At 38.8% G+C, this 21270-nt stretch overlaps 1 protein-coding gene across 1 annotated transcript in view; it reads left to right on the top strand.

Annotated features, from left to right (window-relative positions):
• The first annotated feature begins 230 nt into the window (after positions 1 to 230).
• LOC101168638 (endothelial cell-selective adhesion molecule-like) overlaps positions 231 to 21270 on the top strand; it is a 56236-nt gene continuing 35196 nt past the window's right edge. The window contains exon 1 of the mRNA XM_023961507.1: positions 231 to 644. Within this exon, the coding sequence (XP_023817275.1) occupies positions 590 to 644 (55 nt within the window). The 5' untranslated portion in view covers positions 231 to 589. The remainder of the gene's footprint in view (positions 645 to 21270) is intronic.

Genomic DNA, 21270 nt, shown 5'->3' with positions numbered 1-21270 from the left:
CCCCCTTTACAGTGAAATTTCTCCAGCAAAATACTAAGGTTCAGAAATTTATCCCCAATTACCTCTCTTGCTCTCTTTCTTTATTAAGAGTTTGCACGACTGACTTTTTTTTTCCAATTTAAAGTTTAAAAAACAGAAGACTTCTGTTGACACTCCAAAGAAAAGTACTTCAGGACCGTCCAACACGTGCTCACGCAGTTAAGGTGTAATGACTGTAGTCGTGGACAGGGGGCGCGAACGAGCAGCTCAGGTGGGTGAATAAGCCCCCTCAGTGAGTTGAGAGCAGCGAGCAGCAGCGGCGCTCACTCCAGCAGAGACACGCAGAAGTAAAGGTGTTTCTGCCGAGGTTGAGCGGAGCAGGAGGGAGAAGAAGAAACTGGACCGTGTGTGTCAGCGCCATGTCAGCCGCTGTCAGACGGCGGGATGGCCAAAGGAGCGGGAGCTTTACTAGTTGCACACGTCGCCTCCGTGGTTTCTTTAGCGGACAGTTAATTACCACTTGAAGTGAAGCTACAATTTTGGGAGTCAGAGGAGGAGGAGGAGGAGGAGGAGGAGTGCTGTCAGAAGAGGAGTCGGTGGATGTTCAGTCATGGAGATAAACAGGAGACTTCGAGCCATACTCGTGTTGATTTGGATCTGCCCAGGTAAGCTAATTAAATCGTTTAGCCACCTTAAAGCGGCGTAATTGTCCGCGAGATGTCTGTTGGCATAGCAGAATAAGAACATTGGCTTGGCTTTTTGCTCACAATCCCCCCTTTTAAAATATTTTCATTTCACCCAAGACCCTTTGTAACCACAAAAAAGTGGAGAAACGCACTAGTTTTACTTTCAACTATTTGAATTCTCAGTTTATTGTCAAATTTCGATGTTTGGTGTCTGTAAAAATAAATACATAAATTAAAAAAAGTCAGACAGTCGCCCTGACCCCATGACCTGCACACCTGTGTGAGAAACCCCGTGGCTCTGAAGATGCGTTCAGGAGCATCACTCGCGTTCACTCTCACAAGATTCAGCAACAGTTCGTTTCCTGCTCGGGATTTAGAAAAGATGTCTCCGAGAAACACTGTTTCCAGGAGAAAGTTGTAAGAATAAGCTCCCAGAACTCTCTTTTAAAGTCGCAGCTGGCGCCTCCTCATGTTTTAGCATAGCAGAGTGCTGTCGTAAATGTAAAAAAAAAAATGTATAAAAAAAACATAAAGTCAGATTTTTTTTTTCATTTCCTGTGGTTACCATCTCCTGTGAGGCAAGGAAAAAAACCCTCAGGGTGCAGTGTACAATTAAAATGACAAAGAAACACATTTCATTTTTTGCAGTTTGTGTTTGTAATTTGCTTCAGTTTGTCAGACCTCCAGTTAGCTTTCCCAGGTAAATCCTTTAAAATAAGATGGTTTGCATATACATTAAAAAAGATGTGTTAAGTCAATTACACCAGAACCCAAGGACCTACAAGCCTGTATGAGGTGTGCAAAAAAGATTTGTAAGTACGTTTATGTTATTGATTCATTAATCAATATTAGGCTATTATATCATTATTTACCCAGAAATGCCTTGGAAAAAGGATGTGTTCTACTGCCTGAATTTGCATCTTGAGAGACGTTCAACTAACTTGTTTATGTTAAAAGCAGCAATAGGTTTGTGTTCAGAGGTTGTTACAAATCCTTGGATCAAAACGAGACAAAGGATAAAGTTTAACAATGACAAAAGAACATATAACTTTTCTCTTCAGAGAAAATCTTGTGAGAGTAGTGTAGTCTTGAGCCACTTTCACACCAGCCTATGCAGCACACGCTCAAGCGACCGCTTTTAATCAAATCTATGGAAATACGCGTTTTGGGCTTTTGCATTCAAAACTCTTGCATTCCTGCGTAGCTACGCACATTTTTAAGACCGTTTTCGGGGTCTAGGACATGTAAAACGTCATTGAACGCATGTTGAGCTAAACCTGGTGGAACTTTGATCAATCAGGGGCTCTGATTTGATAGTGACGTATGGCAGAATCGCCGGGGAAAGAAGACCCCCTTGAGCTTGACTCTGTTCTGTCCCTTTTAATTTACAGAAGTATCAACTGTTTGAAAATTGATCACTGTGGAGAAATTACTAGTTGCGGTTTATGCCCGGCCGGATTTATGTCACCAAATCTTTCATATATGGGAACAGAGCTGTGAAAGAAAAAACCTGACTCAAGATTTGCGACACTTGCTCCGATTCAACATTTTGCGTCAAGCGTCTTCCAGCTGTAGGTGGCGGACATGCGCTAGTAGACAGTATAAAACATAAAAAGGATCCTCTTCCTGCTTGTCCACCAGGACAAATGCTAAACGTGTGTCACATGTCAGGTGTGAATGTAGTTTCAAAACAAAGCATTTGGATTTTGAAGTAATATTGAAATTTAGCTGCATCCTTGAGCAATTTGTAATGAAGGATTTTTTACATAAAATGAAAAATTCAAATTAAAAAGATTGAATTAAAGAAAGAATGCATCAACTGTATTTCAATAGATCACATTATCTCCACACATTGCAGAAGCTCTGCTTCAGAAATCTCTTCAGATTTGGCCAATCTTGTTTCTTTCTGTCACAATTTCTTCTTCCCGGTCCGGTAAAGCATTTTTTTCTCCCCTTTTTGGATTTCTTTTTCTTTTAACAAACCAGAATCCACCTGACCCTCACATTCAGTTATATTAGATTTCCTCAGAAAAAGTACACGCTTATATTTAATCAATTTGACCTGAGATAAAACAAAATAAACCACATATCTGTGGTGTGCTGAAGAGGGCAAAGCAGTTTTGAATCCCCAATTTGCCTTTTTCTTTAACCAGGCAGCCTGTATCTCAAACCATGCTTGCAACAAATGTGTCCTCCATGAAAGGAGTTGAGAAAATCCTGCTTGTATTGATGAAGAGCAGCAGCTCAGCGGTTGCACATGGGAAGAACTGTGGCTAATTGGCCACTAAAATAAATCTGGTAATGCTCTACTGCCTTTAAAATTCTGTTTTGTACCAATTAGCATCAAGTAAGTCCCAGCTTTACTTGATGGAATACATCCACACTAAAACTCCTGACTGTTCCTCTCCAGGGAGCTCAGTCTGACTTGAGGTCAGTGCCAAGGTGACATGGTGGGGCTAAACTCCGCGCTCCTCCTCTATCTGATAGACCCCCACCTCCAACATATCGTGATGTTGTCAGCTGATTGTGACGGCTGGTTTTGTAATGAGACCGGAGCCACTTGGCGTAAGCTGATGTTTGTGAGCCAGCTCTATCCCTTTTCAGAGAAGAAGAACTCTCAGAGCTTAGAGTAATTCTGATTATGATTAACTAAACAAGAAATTAGTCGGTCACGGTCCAAAGTTGGAACAAGCAGCAATCCCTGCAGGATTCAGCGTGAGAATTAACAATCACAGCAAAGCTTTGGCAGCTATCGCCAACTGCCAGAGGATGGAAACGGCGTCTCAGTCCATTTTGGGTAGCTTGGCGTGTGATGTTCTCATGTGGACTCATTCTTGCCCCCCCCCCCCAAAAAAAAAAAAACTGTAATTCATTTGATAATTTGTTTTGTAATGCATAAGGCTTCAGTTCTTATATTATCTAGCTAATATAAAAACTGCATCTGTAAAATAAAGAAAGGGAAATTAGTGGTATATTTTTATTCTAAGGATAAAAAAATAAATCGAGGATTAAAAAAAAAAAAAAGACAGATTAAAGGTAAAAAGTCCAGACGGGGTTCTGCTATTGTTATAATCATGTTTTGTTGTGTGTTTCCAAATGGTTGGATCCAAATGACACATGCTTCTAATATATTTTTGCCATCTTGAAAGGATGACGGTCTCGTAATGAAATCTCGGCGCAGCCTGTCCCCTGTTGACATGTGCTGTTGACATGTAGTCTCTGCTTTGTGCAGTTTAACTAGAAAACTAACTGACCAGTAACTAGAAAACTAACTGATGCATATGTTGTCATTTACATCCCTTCATTACTTCCCTGTTATTTGCACCACTATGAAGCCATATAATTCTTTTTCTCTTTATGTAATCTGGAATTGCTTTACCAGGAACACAGCAATCTAGAAATGAAGAGAAATTTTGCAAGAAATGTCTTTATATTTCTTTCTATTTATATTTGAACTACAGCTACCTTCCTATTCTTTACTTTTGTTTTGCCATCAGTTTCCATGGCAACAATGTGCCTGCTCATTAAGTAGCATTTTATGTTTAGGTTGTGGAGGAAGCTGACGGCAGGGGGATCACTGCATCACCGCACGTTTGTTTTTGTTTTTTTTAAGTTCTGCATATGGTGCGTGATTGGGACTATAATAAACACATTAAACACATTCATCTTTGCTGATAATTTACTTTTTCTGATAGTCCTGTGTTCAGACTTCAAGGGTTTCTTGGGGAAACCTTTTTATTACTGTTCTCCTTTCACTCCCTGCGTTGCACCTCTTGCGCTGCGCGCGGCTCTCACTCCGCGCTCCCTCTTCTTATTCACACACATTTTGGTTTTGGCGGGGGTTAACCGTGACACTGCGCCCCCTGCTGATTCATCACCACGGTTATCAAAAATCCCACACCGTTACAGCTCTAGCCGATGGTTGAGAATATAACCAAAAGCTATAAGGTCACTTGACCAGTCCTTGGCCTGCTTTGCCCAAATACATTTTTGTAGTTCAACAAAAAGGTTTCTGTGTTTTAAATGTGTTTGGATCCTACAGCCCATCAGTATGAAATAAAATCAGAGCCACTTTCAAAAAACATGACGAATGCAGATTTCAAGTAAAACATTTTAGCCATCTGATTTTCACAGCTATTCTAGTTTTAGGTCTTCAGTCAGACTTGTAACCGCCGGTGAGAACTAAAGCAATAGAGCATCGTCCATCGTGATGGGTGACTGACATCCCGATGGAGAGACCACCATCGTGATGCCACGCCCCCGCCACGTTGCGCGTCGACACCATAAGCCGCGGTTACATGTACAAAATATCCTGATGGGATCAATGGTCGGATTAGAATTCAAGCGTGTACATGGGCCCAGAAAAATGTTTTCAGAATATAAAAACGTTCACTAAGGTCACAATTTCGGTCGGAATAAATCATTCGCACATGCGCAGTATTCGCACATGCGCAGTTTGAAAACCGGAAGGGGATACAACTTCCGCCGAGCGGCTTTTTTTCCAAACTTTATTGAATGTAACAATTCAATACAAAACGATAACAGCGCCGAGCGGCTATATACATTGACATGTCAGCTCGGTAAAATACGAGATGATCTTCTAAACGTGCTTTTAATAATGTTACGGTTATTATCAAACACCTGTTCGCTCATCATTTGAATTTTAATCCGTGTGGTCAGTGCTTTTTCTGAACGAAGCCAGGATTAGCAGTATGCTAACACGGGCTAACAACATTAGCTTTGGGTGGTGCTGCATCCTGTGAATAACATCAGCCTTTATTTAGTCGGGACACGACTGGAAACACAAATCCACGTGATTGTTTGAATGTTTTCTAAGGACTGAGCGACATTTCTGCTTTGATGCTCAAACCGCTGTGTGTGCAGACGATCCGAGCTGTGCTCAGACACACGTTTAGACCCGGTTCTGAGTTTGATAGCTCGTACCCCTAGAGGTGCGGGACAGGATCGCAGTCTTAAATCTCCCACACATACCGCTCATGTACCCCCCCCCCCCTTCCCATCAAACACAAAGCTGTAATCCGCACTCCGCCGGTCCACTCCGCCAGTTAAGTGCGGGAGCGGACTACTTCTTTTCTATCTTGCTTGTTACTTTTTCTGTTAAAGTCACTTCCCTCAGTTTATACTGGATCATCGCGGATTAACCATTAGTTGGGAAATAAAATGAAAAAAGCAAAATAACGAATAGCAGTTATATAAGAACGAAAAATGCAAAAATACCCCCCCCCCCCGACGATGTCATCGTCCATCCCGATGGTTGACAGCAAACATCGTCAACGGCCGATTTAGGGGACATCGCCCAACCCTACTCTGAAGCTTACTCTTCTCAGGTCTTCATAAAAAGCATCATCTGAAATTTGTTTGCAGATGAAAGTCCTTTTTGTGTGTTCTCAGAACAGCAACTGTCTTTTACAGAGGGAGGTAAATGAATGGAACAGGGGGGTCACAGCAAAAAGACATCATCTGAGACTTAAAGACAATGACACACCAAGTGTCCGTATTGTCAAAAACCAAAATGTTTTTAGTTGGGTATTTTGTTTTGTTGAACTGTTTTTTGAATCGATACTTTCAAGAGCTCTGATTATTCTTAAGACTATATCATGATATATTTTTAATATATTTCATCAGCCTTCTCAATATTTTACTTGAATCTTGTAGCAGTAAAGAGTTGCCAGTGAGGCTCAGAGGAGCAGATTAGGTTCTAAATTAATGGATCTACAGTGTAACTGTAAAATAAATCTTCTAAATCGAGACTGCCAGGTTTTCTAAAACGGAGAGCCAAGCTCCTCAGGTATGTTGGTAGTTATTTATGGCTTTTTTTCTTTAAGAATTTTTTATCACTTGTGGTTTGCTGTCACAGCACACACTAAGGAAACAGAGCAGAGAGAGCGCTGAGATTCAAACCTTCCCGAGTGCAAATGGAAAAGAAGATGTGAAGATATTTCTGGAGGCTTTATTGATTTATCAAGTGATTTAAGGTCACATAAATCGGAAAGTCATATTACATTTTTTAAATAATTTTTTTGGTATAAGGGAAGCACGGTGTGGTGTTTTTGTCTTGCTTACTGTTAGAAGAGTTTAAAGCAAATAAGACGACCTTTAGTCTTTATTTTTTTATTTAAATTTTTTTTGCTCAGATAAAATTTTTACAAACCATCTATTCTTCTGGCCTTATTCTGCCCCTGTAATGTGTAAAACATATTTGCATCTGACTCCTGCTCAACTCACTTAAATGTCCAACCCTTGTAAAACAAAAGATTTATCTCATCCATCAACTTTAAGACTCTCCAATGTACAGAAAGCGGAAAAAATCCATTTATATCAGTTCAATTGTATTTATATAGCCCAATTTTACAATTGTCATTTCAATGGGGTTTGTAATGAATCAAAAGAACATAAAGTCATACAATTGAATAGGTAATGGCTAAACTAAACAGATTAAAGACTAAACTGGGCATCCCTGCGTCGACCCTTCGTCGTCCATTCATTGGACTCTTTCTTTCAGTCCATTTGTCAGCAGATTTTAACCTTTTAACAGTAAAGCACAGTTTTCTTTTATTCTATTGGCATATGTTATGGGCTAATATAGTTGGTTTATTCACAATTTAATTTTTAATACATTTTTCTTTATTTTTAAGCAAGTTTTAGTTTTGTTTTTTTTAATTATTTCAAATGTACAGTGTTCCTTTTTTTTTTGCAGGGGATATGTTCTTAAAAATAACCCGCCAAAGGTGATATCTAGCAGGATTACAGTAAGATCCCAAAACTGCATAGCTCCACACTTTATATGCTTTTCTCAGGGAGTCATTATTTTTTTTTCACACTTTTCCCTAAACTATCAAAGTTCTAACCTTCATAGAAAAACAAGTCCAGAATTATAAAAATAGACGCAGAGAACTGCTAGCGATTGAAGATTTTGTAAATGTGGAAAGCTGAACGCATTCTGTACAGGAGTTACGGTACAGATGAGATAGATTGACAAGGTCAACAGCCAACCAGGATGCAGAACACAATGCACAGTGTGTAAAAAGTCGTGCTGAAAAAAGACAGCGACAGGTGGACTGCAATATAACAAGATAACACTGGGAAGCACAAGGAGTCAAATGGAGACTTTTTATACAATATGCAGGTATGTGGTTGGAAGAGTGTCATACATCACTTTAAGCACAAATAAGTTCACTTTAGTCTCATTGACATCGGGTCAAACCAGTAATTTATCACACTATAAAATAAACGGGTAGAACAACTTTGGACTTAAAAATAAATACAACAAAAGCTGTGTTGTTGAATACCGTACAATGTTTAATGTGTAATGATTTACAGATTTTATGTTTTTTTTTCCACACAAATTGCCTTCTTTGTCTCACCAGCAGGTAAATAAGCAGAAAATCCCACATGCTGAGGGGATCGCTTTTCCTCATCTGCCCCTGTGAAATCAACTAGGTATTGTCTCCTGAGCTCTGTCGGACCTGAACTCATCTTCTCTGATGAAAACTGATAAATTGCCATCAGTTTCATGTACGATTACATTGGCGATGCCGACACACACCTCAGTGTGGGTGTTTGATCAGGGAGCCTAATTGACCACAGCCTTCGCAGAGCATCAGGATCTAGCTGAAGACCCCTGTAGAGGGTGCAGAAAGATTTGAGAGAGATCCTGAGCAACTGGAAGTGTTCTACTCAAACTAGGTCAGTTAATGGCTAATGTTCTCTGCACAATAAAGAGAACATTGGTGAACAGAGATGTGTCCCATCACACAACAGCTGCTTCATGTTTGACTCCTATTTACTGTAGTGAATGTCAGATCAAGTCATCCGTGTAGACTGTCGCAGCGGTGGGGGTCGACAGGTGTTTATTGCAATTTTCTGTGGCAGCTTGCTGAGCTGATGTGACTTTCATGCATGTGATCTCCTATGGATCTGTTAAAGTTGACCCAGTATAGTTTTTTTACTGCCTGGTTCAGACAGCTACATCTCATTCTGATGCAAAAATAATTTCATTTTCTATAGATATTAAATGCTACTGTAACAATTTTTAAAGTAGGTGTCTACAGTCTGCTGGTTGTGTTTTTCTTATTATACTATGGCTGTGTGCATTTTAGATTCACATTTTTTCTCAAGGCAAACGTGGCGTAAACTGTTGAGCATTCCACTCACTAAACTAATCAGCCTGGACTAAGTGACTTGCTTTGATGTTTAGTTCACTGGCTGCCAATCCACCACACATTCCAACAATTCAGTGCGAAAGTCTTTTATTTATGAGGGAAACAATTTACACAGACACTTCAGAATAACCTTCAATAGAATAGGCAGCCTGCGGAGTTGTTTTTAACAATTGAGATTCCTATGCTGAAGTACACCAAATTTTTTCTGTATAAGAGATTTCTTTTCACAAGCGAAATGAGATGCAGCACTCTTACATAAAAACTAAGATCTGTTGTCCCTGACCATGATCGGCTGAATCAGGGGCAAACATGTTCTATTAATCCAAACAGGAGGAAAAGTGATGCAACTATCAATGTTTGTCAATGAATAATGAAAAAAACTCTCTTCATGTCTTGAATGGTGGAAAAGTAATTTTTTTTTATTAATGATCTCCTATGTGTATGTAGGGGATCAATAATTGATGTGATCAATATTTGATATATATGTCCAAAAGAGATCTGTAGCTGTATGTTTACCCTTTTCATTGTCTTTCATATATAGCATATATACACAGACCTACACACACTGTTTTCACTCTAAATTCAGTTTTCATTGAATGCTTTGAAACATGTTTCACATAAAGGAAGGCCCATATTTTCAGTAACTCACTGCTAAGTGCTTTGATTGTTGCTTGTTACATCAGTCAGTTACTACAAAAATCTGTAACTTGATTATAATTGCTATTGGTTTTGCTCTCTGACTTGTATTCGAGCTTTAGTTCAAATTGAAAGTGGATTAGGACGTAAACCTTTTTTGTGTTTTTAGTAAACAGGTCTTGAGCTGCCGTATCCAGTGAAGCCACCAAACTGACAGCCATACTGGTACATTCGAACTTTAATCTATAAGATTCTCATCTTAGTTTTAGGGTAAACACATATTTTTGTATCAAGGTTTTTATTTTTGTGAGTTTCATGATAATTGTCAGGACTAAGATAGTGCAGTGGCTAAAAATAACATTTTTGAGTCACCAGCAAAGTCTACCAACCACACACATTTTTCACCGGCCAAATTATTACCCTATTTTACCCAGAAAAACCTTAGGCCTTTTACTTTATATAATAATAATTTGTTGAATGCAAACAGAGAGGAAGTCACAACATCATTAAAACATCAGATAAAAACACCACTGTTCCTTCTTTTTCTTTTGAAGAAAATTCTTAAGGTAACTCCTTGATTAATTTTCTAATCAAATTCTTTGTTTTCTACTTTTGGGTTTTTCACACCATCAATTGTTTTTTTTTCTTCTCATAAATAAGTTGTTTCTGTGTTTCTCTTTTTTAAAATCCCCTCTGCACTCCCCATGAGTAGAGGAAAATTTGGTAAGAAATGAAATTGCTTAAAATAATCCACGAGCAGAGCTGTGACGGTGTGGGATTTTTGATCACCGCGGTAATGAAGCAGAAGGGGGCGTGGTGTCCCAATTACCATAAAGATACAGTTTTCTAACGAGGGAAGGGGGAGATGCAGCACAACACTGGCTCTGTATTGTTATAAAGACGCTGCTAATACAAAGTGGATTCTATTCTGTTGTTATATTTAGAAAACACAATTTCTTCAAATGCAGGTCATGAGTTGTTTTGTTGTGTTTATCCGACACGTCTTAGTCCGTTTACACAGAACGACTCATTAGCATAGCATCATAGCATCATAGCATCAGTGTCATAGTGTATTCAGTATCTAACTACACCGCTGTCTCCAAATCAACACTTTTTATTGAATTTTCTGGTTGCTGCTGTGAGTCCAGCAGGTTTATCCTCCAGTTCTGACTGGATCTTGTTATAAATCGCCACGTTCCGCTGCTTTATCAGACTAAATTAAATGCTACACAAACAAGAATAACCAGTTTCTTGTATCCACATGCTCTTCTTTCCCTTTTGTGCAAAAATTAAAGAAGGAGCATTAAAGAAAACAGCACTACTTTTAGTAAATTTCTAAGAAATGTGACTAATTTGACGCCAACATTTACTCACCACATGGCAAGATGTCACTAAAGAGGATAAAATTCTCACAGCTGCCGAGTGTTGATTTGGACTATGAATAGGTGCTGTTAGAAATTGATATTAATGATATTTTTGTTCATTTTCTCTGTTTTCTTGCTTGTTTTTAGATTTAGTAACTTTCAAATTGACAAATTTTTGGTGTAAAAGCAGTAAGAGAATGTCATTTTAATAAACAAACCCTTTTAAATTCTTTCATATAATAAAGAAATTTAAGTAATTTCAATTTACTTTCCATTCTGTTTTTTAAATACAAACGGAAGCCATGCTCTTATGGCACAAGTGAATGGTGGCCATTTTTATGAGATGTATGTTCACTAAGCAGGCAAGTGTGCCACCACCTTCAGGACGTTTAATAGGTTTGTCGGGGTTGACTCAAGCACCTTTGAGTGCTTAATGTTTTCTCAGCAGAAAAAACGATCAGACTCCCCTGTTTGGACTGTCCAAGAAGAGTTTTGATGGTAGGGCCAACGTCTATGAAAACTAGGGGCAAAAATAACATTTTTTAACATCTAAAGTCTATTAGAAATCACAAACTTTCTCATTACACTCACATAGTTACCACAAAAAGTGAAAGATTAAATTGGAGCATTACATTCCTGTTTTATTAGCAATATGCTTATGCAAGAAAACCCTTTTTGCCTAAAAATTTGTTGAATGCTTTCAATATAAATTCTGGATTTTAAGTGATGCAGTTCGTGACACCATTAGGGAAGAGGAGTGTTTCCTTGTTGTGAGGACACCTGAGTTTGGCTAAAGCAACATCTTCCATCTACCTCAGTGACAGATGTTCACCTCATTAACTCCCACTGCTTTCTCATTCATATAGATTTTTAGGCAGAGTTGGTGTCAAACGTCAAAAGTGTTTAAATCCTAAATCTCATATAAAGCTACTGTAGGTCATGTGTTTAAATAAAAACAGGTGATCAGGATAGGGATTCATAAAGAATCAAAGACCGACTAAAGGCGTAGGAAAACGTAGCAGGTGTGCACCCCCCTCCCCCCATCACCTCTCTGCTCGTGTTGACTAATGATGCAACCACTAGTGACCCTTCTGGTGTGAAGACGACACAATCTGGATCCCTTTTATTCATAGCACTTTAATGTCTGCAGACGAAGTCCATTTAATGTTACTTAGTCACAAGTCTGCAAAAGAGGAGGCATCCAAATTAGGACAGTTTCATTTGTTCCAGCTCCTGGCTACCCCGCTGGCTGAAGGCAATAAAGGATACATCTTAGAGAAGTGTGTCATTTACACCCCATGCGTGGGCGAAGGTCGCAGCAATTCAGAACAGGTGCATTCTGGGAAGACGGTAGGCTAATGAAGTGTATTCCCTCTTTAAATGTGGTCTTTAGTCCGGATGGAAACGGTGCGTGTGAACTTGTGGATATAGATAAATATATATGTTCACACTCCCACCCACACAGTACTGCTTGCTGTCATCTGCAGAAACAATTGATTTGCCAACAAATATTTCCTGAATGTTGAGGAAACCTATTAATGCTGGTGTTCATAGTGGTGGTACAGATGGCAATGCTGAAAAAACTAAATAAATTGTATGTTTCTGCTTCTCGACATAAAAGCTTTTGACTAACAAGCAGCCTATAAACTGTAACTAAGTTTTTAATTAAATGTGGGGTTATTCATTTATTTTTTTCCGTTTTTCCCTTTTGGGGGCACGGGGCTGCTGGAGCCTATCCCAGCCACTTGTGGGTGAAGGCAGGGGACGCCCTGGACAAGGTCACACATATCACACACCCATGCACACTCACATTCACACCTATGGACAACTTGGAGTGACCAATTGACCTATGATGTTTTTGGACAGTGGGCGAAGCCGGAGAGAACCCATGCATGCACGGGGAGAACATGCAAACTCCACACAGAAAGGTCCCACATTGTTGTTCTGCTTCAGGTCCCCCAGCCGGGACTTGAACCAGGCGCCTTCTTGCTGTGTGGCAAGAGCGCTAACCACTGTCCCACCGTGCCCTAAATGCAGGATTTTTTTCTAAATGTAAAAACCAGGAGAAAATGGCTTGCATGGAAAAAAAAATAGTTGTGTGGTTGCAGCAGATGAGTTTTCCACTAAAAAGCAGGAAAATTATTGTCCCATTTGGCTTCTATAGTTAAGAGGTTTGGATTTCTCTTTGCCTGCAGCAACATTGATAATGATAGTCCTGAATCGCCTCAGGATAAAAATATTTGTAATTTGAAGACTGAAATTGCCCATTTTAAAAGAGATAGTTTTATTTATTTTTTTTGTAACTAATGGTGTGAGATTAGTATTCATTGAGGAGTCGGAGGCATCGCTGCTCCTCAGTGTTGATGCTCGACCGTCTTGCCAGATGGAGGGGAGGGTTTTTGTGGCCAGATTAATGCTGTCATCTGGCTGAAGTGTAACCCTCACAGGGTTATGGCGCAGTTGTGAGAGGCTAAAGAAGCTCCTTCAGGTCAATCCCGCAGAAGGCTGGCAACTTGGAGGTATCAGTTGCAGCTCTTCCATCTTAGATTAAAAACTATAGTAATCCTTGTCTCTGCAATGTCACCCCTTCTTAAACAAGGTACTGCACTGGGAAGGATTGACTTTTTTTTCTTAAGCCAATAATATTTAACCTGGGGATATAAAGTAGGTTTTATTGAGTTTTGGTTTATTGTGTTCAATTTTTAATCTACTGAAATGTTTAATATACACTAGAAAATGTGAATGGGATTTCAAAAATTTGATTTTGTTTATTTTTGACACTTTAAAACTTGTTTGAACAAAAAATGTAAATAAAAAATGCAGACCATCTCTAGCTGTTAACATTATCAGTCAACTGATTTTTGGTAATAACATATTTTATATGGGATATTGGGATTGCTCTGCTCTTTCATCATATTTACCACTGCCCAAACTACAGATCCATTAACCTCTGGTTATTTTAACTGTCATATAAAATGTTAAGCCCCCAAACCTACCTTCAAATGTTTTCTACTCTCTTCAGTTTTGACAAAAAAACAAAAAGCAATGAAGTTTTTGATGAAATGAAGCTTTATTTGAAAGTTTAATTTTGTTCATAGATTTTAGCCTTGTTGTGTGTCATTTGCTTAGCCTAAAGCATGCATTTGTTTCTACAGATTGACATGTGAATGAGAATTTTGTGGTAATGGTTCTCAAACGTAAACCAGCTAATGTCCAGGAGGATAGCAGAGTTATTTTCATTGTGGTGAGCTAATTGAAAATCTACTTTTTTCATTCATGTAGATGAGTGAAACTTTACAAAAAAATCCCTAAAACCTCTTCCCCCTCATTTGCTGCACCCTGGCTAATTGGGGTATGTAATCTCTGCGGAAAGTCCCGGATCAACCCTGGGACCTCAGTTGGCCGTTCTAGTTAAACCTCTAAAGGATGGCATCCCTCTAAGGCCACTAAATCTGAAACACCAGGAAGTTAGAATTTTTTTTTTCTGATTTCAGGGAGAAAATAAATGCAGTGAAGAAACAAAATAAATATTTGTAATCTTCTCCAATTTTACTGTACATCTCTTACATTTCTAAACATGACAATTACCAAGGCTTTTTTTTTTATTAGACCCCTTATATCCATATTTTACACCTGTTTTGGGTTTTATTGGATGGTTTATGCCCCGCCCCCTTCTTTTGAAGGGTGAGCCCTTATTCTGAAGGTACAGCTTTGCTCGTCCAGAACACAGCAAATAGAGCATGATGTGAAACTGTGTGGAAATAAAGTCACCAATGCTCTACACTGTAAATCCACACTTGTTTGGGTGGGTGATGTCACAATACCCTGCAAATCTGAGCGGCGTGCTGAATAACAGACTCTCAGATTTAGCAGGAATGAGGATTGATAGGTTTGGTTGTATTTTTAAGTTTTTGATCCCTTAGTGCACCCAAATAAATGCTCCAAAACACAAAAAGATAATGTGTAATGGAAGTTGATTTATCACTGCTGTCTTTTTGTTGTGGCAAATAAAAAAATGTAATATTTCCTGCAAGAACATTTCCTCGTGATTAAATTGTGTCGTCTGAGGAAATTCAAATGCAGACCATATTTATTTATTTATTTTGGTTAAGTCATGGGTGCCCTGTGCTTTACCTCATCTGCTTGCTGCATATGTTGGAGAAAATCCTCCTGAAATGGGCTTTGTTGTTTTCATAAATCCCACCCCCCACCCCTCACCCCCGCCTTTGGTAGCTTTCTAGCTCTCTGGTGTTTATTGCAGCTGTAACATCAATTTAGTTGGAGGATCAAATTTTCACTCTGTCTGGTCCCTCTGGTGGTGGCAGCACTATTGCCATTAGAATTAAAGCCTCAAGGAGAACCCAGCAAGCACAGTAACAGGGCTGGACTGTGGAATGTAATCTTAGTCCGCTCTCAAACTGGGAGGTAAGTGGCTCATCGGAATGACTGACGATCGAAGTGACCTCGCCATCACAAGAGGTGACACTCCTGTCAGTGAGCTTCTCTCTGTGCTATTAGTTTCAACAGGGAAGGTTTGATTAGAAGATTGTTTTTAGCACATCTAGAAGGAAGAATTGTATGCCAGAACAACAGAAATGTATTTATCAGTTTGAAAATATGATTGTGTTTCATAAATATTCCTCAAAAATCCTTCACTAAATCAAAAAGAAACTGCACAGTGTTGCATTGGTTAGCACTCTTGCCTCACAGTGAAAAGGCCCTGGTTCAAATTCCAGCAGGACATTTTTTTATGTGGATTTTGCATGTTCTCCTTGTACATGTGTGGGCTTTCTACAGTCATTCCGGCCTTCCTCCCAAAGTCCAAAGACATGCTTTCATGGGTAAATTGATTACCATAAATTGGCACTAGGTGTGAATGTATGGTTGTGTGGCCCTATAGTGGACAAATGACCTATTGAGGACCAGCCTGCCTTTGCCTAACAAAGCTGTGATAGACTCCGCCTACCCCATGAGCCTGAAAGTGATACAGCAGGTTTGGAAAATGCATGATTCTAAAAGCCAACTTAAAGGTACTTTCACACTAGAATAATTGTACTTGAACCAAATGTGACGGAAAATAAACATCTTGCTTTTCCGTTACATTGAGCAGAAAAGTTGCACTGTAGTGAGCAAACTGAGCCTCATTCAGCTTCTTTGGTCTGCACGGTCCTAAACACTCACCATTGTTGCTATCTGACTGATCTAATACTCTGTTTCATGGTGTTCTTTTTAGGTTTCCTTGCATACACAGCACAGCCATACTATTCTCTGGTCTGGAGAACTGTGCCGTCGGGCACCTTCCCAAGCGGGCCAGTAGTTGGCAGCAGAATGATTTAAGCAACCAAATCAGGGTCAGTTAGACTTTGGCATAGAAAGAGTGGTGAGCTGTGAGAAGGCTCTATCCAAAGCAACTTTAATGTTTTTTTCTCACCTTCGATGGTAGTTTGGAGTTAAGTGTCTAACCCAATGACAAAGTGACAGCCAAGACATGGATTTGAACCTCTGACCAATGCAATGAGAGGCTGCTGCTCAACCTACTGATCCACATCTATCCCTGTTTCGATGAAATGAAAGAGAATCATCAGCGCTGAGCATTCATGAAGTAAAAGAAGAGATCTCATAATAAAATTGTCATACAGCCTACATCCAACCCCTGATGAGACTAGAACATATATAGTACAGCAAAAATATCTTTGTTTTTCGCTTGAAATATTGCATTTTGTAAAAACTCATTAAAAATGAAGTAATTCCTTTTTTATTGGCTTTATACTCATGTCAATGCCATACCTGTACGAATGTGTGAGTATTATACATTTGTTTAACCCTTAAATTTATAAACAATTATTTGAATATCTAATAAAAGGAATATATTTCTGGTTTTAATGTAAAGCCCTAAGTTTAATTTTAACACCTCTTAAAATAGCTGGACTCAAGACATGACAAAAATCAAAAACCACAAGGCACACCAGCAACTGCAACAATTTAAAAAGTGTAACTCTATAGTCTGTATTAATGTACAGTCTCTCCTGCATTTTTGTAATAATTGAGGCAAAAGAATTTAAAGTTGCAACGATAGATTTTTCCTCCCCAGTTTATTAAAATGCAATTGCATGTAACCTCACAAAAACCAAATAAAATGACATTCTCTCTAAACTTTAATTCATTTTAAAATATCTTTTTATGTTTAAGCAAGAACAACTGTAACTTTTGAATCACAGCATGCTTGGTCAATTTTAGAAATAAAAGACTAACATTATATACATGTTTATAGGTTTACTTCTAACGTCACAAAAAGTGAACACGCTGAAGTTTTATTCGTTTTCTTTTGGTTTAATCAAACATGTAACTTTAACAAAAATGTTGTTGTTTTTTTGGTGATTAAATTGTTTTATTTTAGTTTAAAATGGCTGTTGGCCACTTAATCTTAAGGCTGTTTCTTTGATTTTGTTATTACTTATTTTTAAACTTAACTTTAAATTTTTCTAAGTGCTTGAAGTCTGAAATTTAATTTGTCCTTCCATCCAGACGTTTATTCAAAACCAGTTCTTTCTTTCATAAAGAAATAATCACAGGAATCTTTGACTTTAATTCCTTTGTTCTCCAACACAAACCTTGAAAGAGAAATAAACTGTTCACCTCTGATTTCATCAAGAAGCTTTCAAAACTATTAGAAGAGATGTTTGCGTTTGTTGTGCATCATGACAGTTAGCTGCACAGTAAGGGATGCCGTCACATTAACCCAATGCAACATGGGAGTTGTAGTGAAATACAGAAGTGCTGATGCTGGACAGACTCAGCTTCGTTATTTTATAAATATTTTCTAACTAATGGATGATTCGTGATCCGTACGGATCACTAGACCTTGTTCTGCACAGACGTTTGCCGCTCAAGGTTGCTGCTGGAAGTTTGTCCAAATATGTGTTCATAGACCTGCTGCATTTGGGCGGAGCTACCGTCAAAGGTTGCTCTCACCCTCATTATGAAGGACACTGAAGATGTTAAGAGATCCGGTGTATTTATTTTGAAGAGCACCACAAAGCTGTTGGCAAACTACTCAGTGTGAAGCCTGAACCTTTTTTGATGTACATGGAGCTGATATTCTGGTGATCATAATTGTTTTTAGATCAGTGAAAATTAGTAATTTCCCGCGGCACACCTGACCATATAAGGTCACAGCACACTAGTGTGCTGCGGCACACTGGTTGAATAACACTGATCTGAACTAAAAATATGGTTTCGATATTAGCAGTTTATTGAATGTTGTTAAAAATGAATTATTATCTCTTTTAATTAAGTGTAAAAAACAGTGTGGTAGAAAGTAAGTAGATCCAAACTAGTGGACTAAAAATACAACACGAGCAAGACTTCAAAGACTGGACAGATGTGTGGGAATAAATGCAGACCTGGCAACAGCACAGTTTTTAGTGGAGCAAGGAAAATGAAAGAAATGCTTTAAACTATTTTATGCATCTCTGTTGAAGCATGTTATGAACTGAAAGTGCCTAATCTGCCATAAATTTTCATTTTAAAAGATGTAGTCATCATTTCTTCTGAGAATGGTGTATCAATTTTCTGTCAGGCGCAATTATAACTTGTGTACACAAGTTTTTTGTTTTTTTGTAATTCCCCCAAAGGCCAACTACTTTCTTCCTTTAGGGACAGTGCTGTTCTTGTGTCTTTTCCTCTTTACTTTACCATCAAATCCAATTAAAAACAGGCAAAAGTTGTGATGTACATTTAACGTCATGTAGACATTCATAGCTGCCTAAATCAGAATTTTTTTTTTTTAACTTACCACTGGGTTGCAAAATAAGACACAAACACACACAAGCATGCCAAACTGCACAGTGATGAGAAAAGCTAGCAGCCCAGCTGAACAGAAGGGCAGATGCCTTGCAGCTACACTAAATGTGGATTTTCTGGCTTCCTTCAACGGTCCAAAAACACAGACCTTGAGTTGATCTCTCTTTCTGGAACAATCATGACTGAGAGTACATGGTTGTTTGTCATATTTGTTCCTGTCTGCGCTGTAATAGATTGGCAGCCTGCCCAGGTTGAAGCATGCTTTCTCCCTGAAGGCAGCATGTATAGGCTTCAGTTCCCCCAGTGAGAGTGTTCAGGAGGAAGCAGGTGTACAGAAAATGAATGAATGAATGGATAGATGAATATATCCGTACTGCATTTTTCTCTTTAACATACATTTTGCAAAGTTATATCTTTATTTCATTTGTGTTTTGATAATTGATCAGAACTATGTTGCTTATTTATTCATTTTTGTCTGAAGTGGTTGTCTGTTTGCTGCTTTTATAGTCTACATTGGTTTTATTGATGGTGGGCATGAGGCCCTCCTTGCCCCACACAGCATCCTTGGCACATTGTGTGTTTGTGTGAGGCTGTGCTCTAACAGCCTGCTTCCCTTTGAGCATGATGTGAACCCTCCTGCTGCTCATGTGCGCAGATGTGACTGGAACAGAATTACATCCATCTGCGAGTGATCAAGGCAAAAAACAAAAAAAAAGTGGATCAGTGCAGTGAAAGTGAAATTTTCTCATGATGGGCTGATGCCTTCCATGCTCTGCATGAATGTTTATACCCTGAAGTTGACAACAGTTTATGAATTGCTACAGAGAAATGAAAAAGTTATGTTTGTGTCTCATAGTCAGACCTTAGATACCCATCTCTGTCTTGCTGCTTTGTCTTTATTTGTTTTTTGAGACACAATCTGAATGCTAATTTTATCTTGCATTGATTAGAAAGCGTAAAGATCATTTTAATGTAGACAACTTTTTTTAATGTTATCATAAGTAGAGCAGAAGAAGCAGGGCTTTAGGTCATAGGATTTCTACGTAGCAAAGACGGGTAAGGTGAATAAAAGATTGGCTTTTTAGACAGAATTTATAAACACTGAGACTCCCATTTTTGTGCCAAATACTGAGTGGAAAACATTCTCTGTGCTTATTCTGTGTCTGTCTTTTCTTTTTACAAATTTGCCAGAGGTGGGTACTGATGTTCATGGGCATTGTGACTGTTCAAAAGAAGTATCAATACTCAATAAAAAATCTGGTTAACCACTTAACAATTCAGCTGTCACCAGCAACAAGAAATAACTCAGTGTTTGAACTATTATAAGTCTTTGACTGTTTGCAAAATTGATGAAATTCCAACAGATTCTGGGAGCTGGGAAAAGCAGCTTTGTGCAGATATGCAACACTTTACAGTAGTAATGTATTTAAAATAGTAAAATGTTGCATACAAACACCAAGCTGTTTTTCTCAGCAGTTTATTGCGTAAACGAGCAAGAGTTATTAGAACACTGGAGCTTAAGCTCCCATGCTAAAGGGTTAAACAATAAATTACTCTGAGAATCAGGATAAAAGCTTTATAATACAAATGCATAGATTCCTCTATATCAGTCAATTCTTGAGACTGCGATAAACTTGGAATACTGGTCGCGAGTGTGATGAGTCACTAAACATCCTTTTACTTATTTGCTTCAGGGCGGCAGTTTAGCGCAGGCGGTAGAGCAGGTCGTCCAACAACGGAAGGGTTGGCGGATTGATCCCCGCTCTCCCCAGCCAGCTGTCGCCCCCCCGAGCGCGGCCAGTCTGCAGCTCTCCGCTCCTCCCAGGGGATGGGTCAAAATGCGGAGAAGAATTTCACCAATTGTGGGATAAAGAAAGTATCAATTATTATTATTTTGTTGGAATAAATGCAATAAGTATTGATCATATGAGAAAAAGTTTAGCCTAACAGGTTAAACATTTAATTATATTATATAATTTATTAGTGGCTCAGGCGGTTGAGCAGGTTGTCCAATGATCGAAGGGTCGGCGGTTCAATCCCCGCTCCCCCCAGCCAACTGTCGTTGTGTCCCTGGGCAAGACACTTCACCCTCCTTGCCTCCAGTGTGGCTCCACTGGCGTGTAAGAGGGACCATAGACGCGAACTGGCAGCCACGCCTCTGTCAGTCTGCCCCAGGGCAGCTGTGGCTGCATCAGTAGCTCACCATCACCAAGTATGAATGAGGAGTGAATGAATAATAGACACACTGTAAGCGCTTTGAGCGTCTGGAAAAGCGTAGATAAATCTAATCCACTATTATTTATTAAAAGAGCAACATCTCTGTGTGCTTATTTTAAAGGACAAAGACTGAAGCTTTTTTTAAACATTGCCGAAAGTCTGTTTTTCTTTTTCTTTTTTTCAACAAATGCAAAAGTTTGATTTTGTTTCCTTCATTTATTTTAAGGAAACTACCTGTTGCTAAAAAATGATGAATAAAACTGTGCAGAAGCATAAGATTTAATGTTTTAATCAGGTCTTTGTTTTATGTTCTTTTTCAGCTCTGTTTATTCTTATGCACTCATGGCATTCTATTTCTGTAAAGAGTGTAAAGAAAAAAAAAGCAAGCACGGTAATTGGGTG

This window comes from Oryzias latipes, chromosome 13, assembly GCF_002234675.1.
Source record: "Oryzias latipes chromosome 13, ASM223467v1".
Lineage (NCBI taxonomy): Eukaryota > Metazoa > Chordata > Actinopteri > Beloniformes > Adrianichthyidae > Oryzias > Oryzias latipes.
This window is presented reverse-complemented; position numbering and strand designations above follow the sequence as displayed.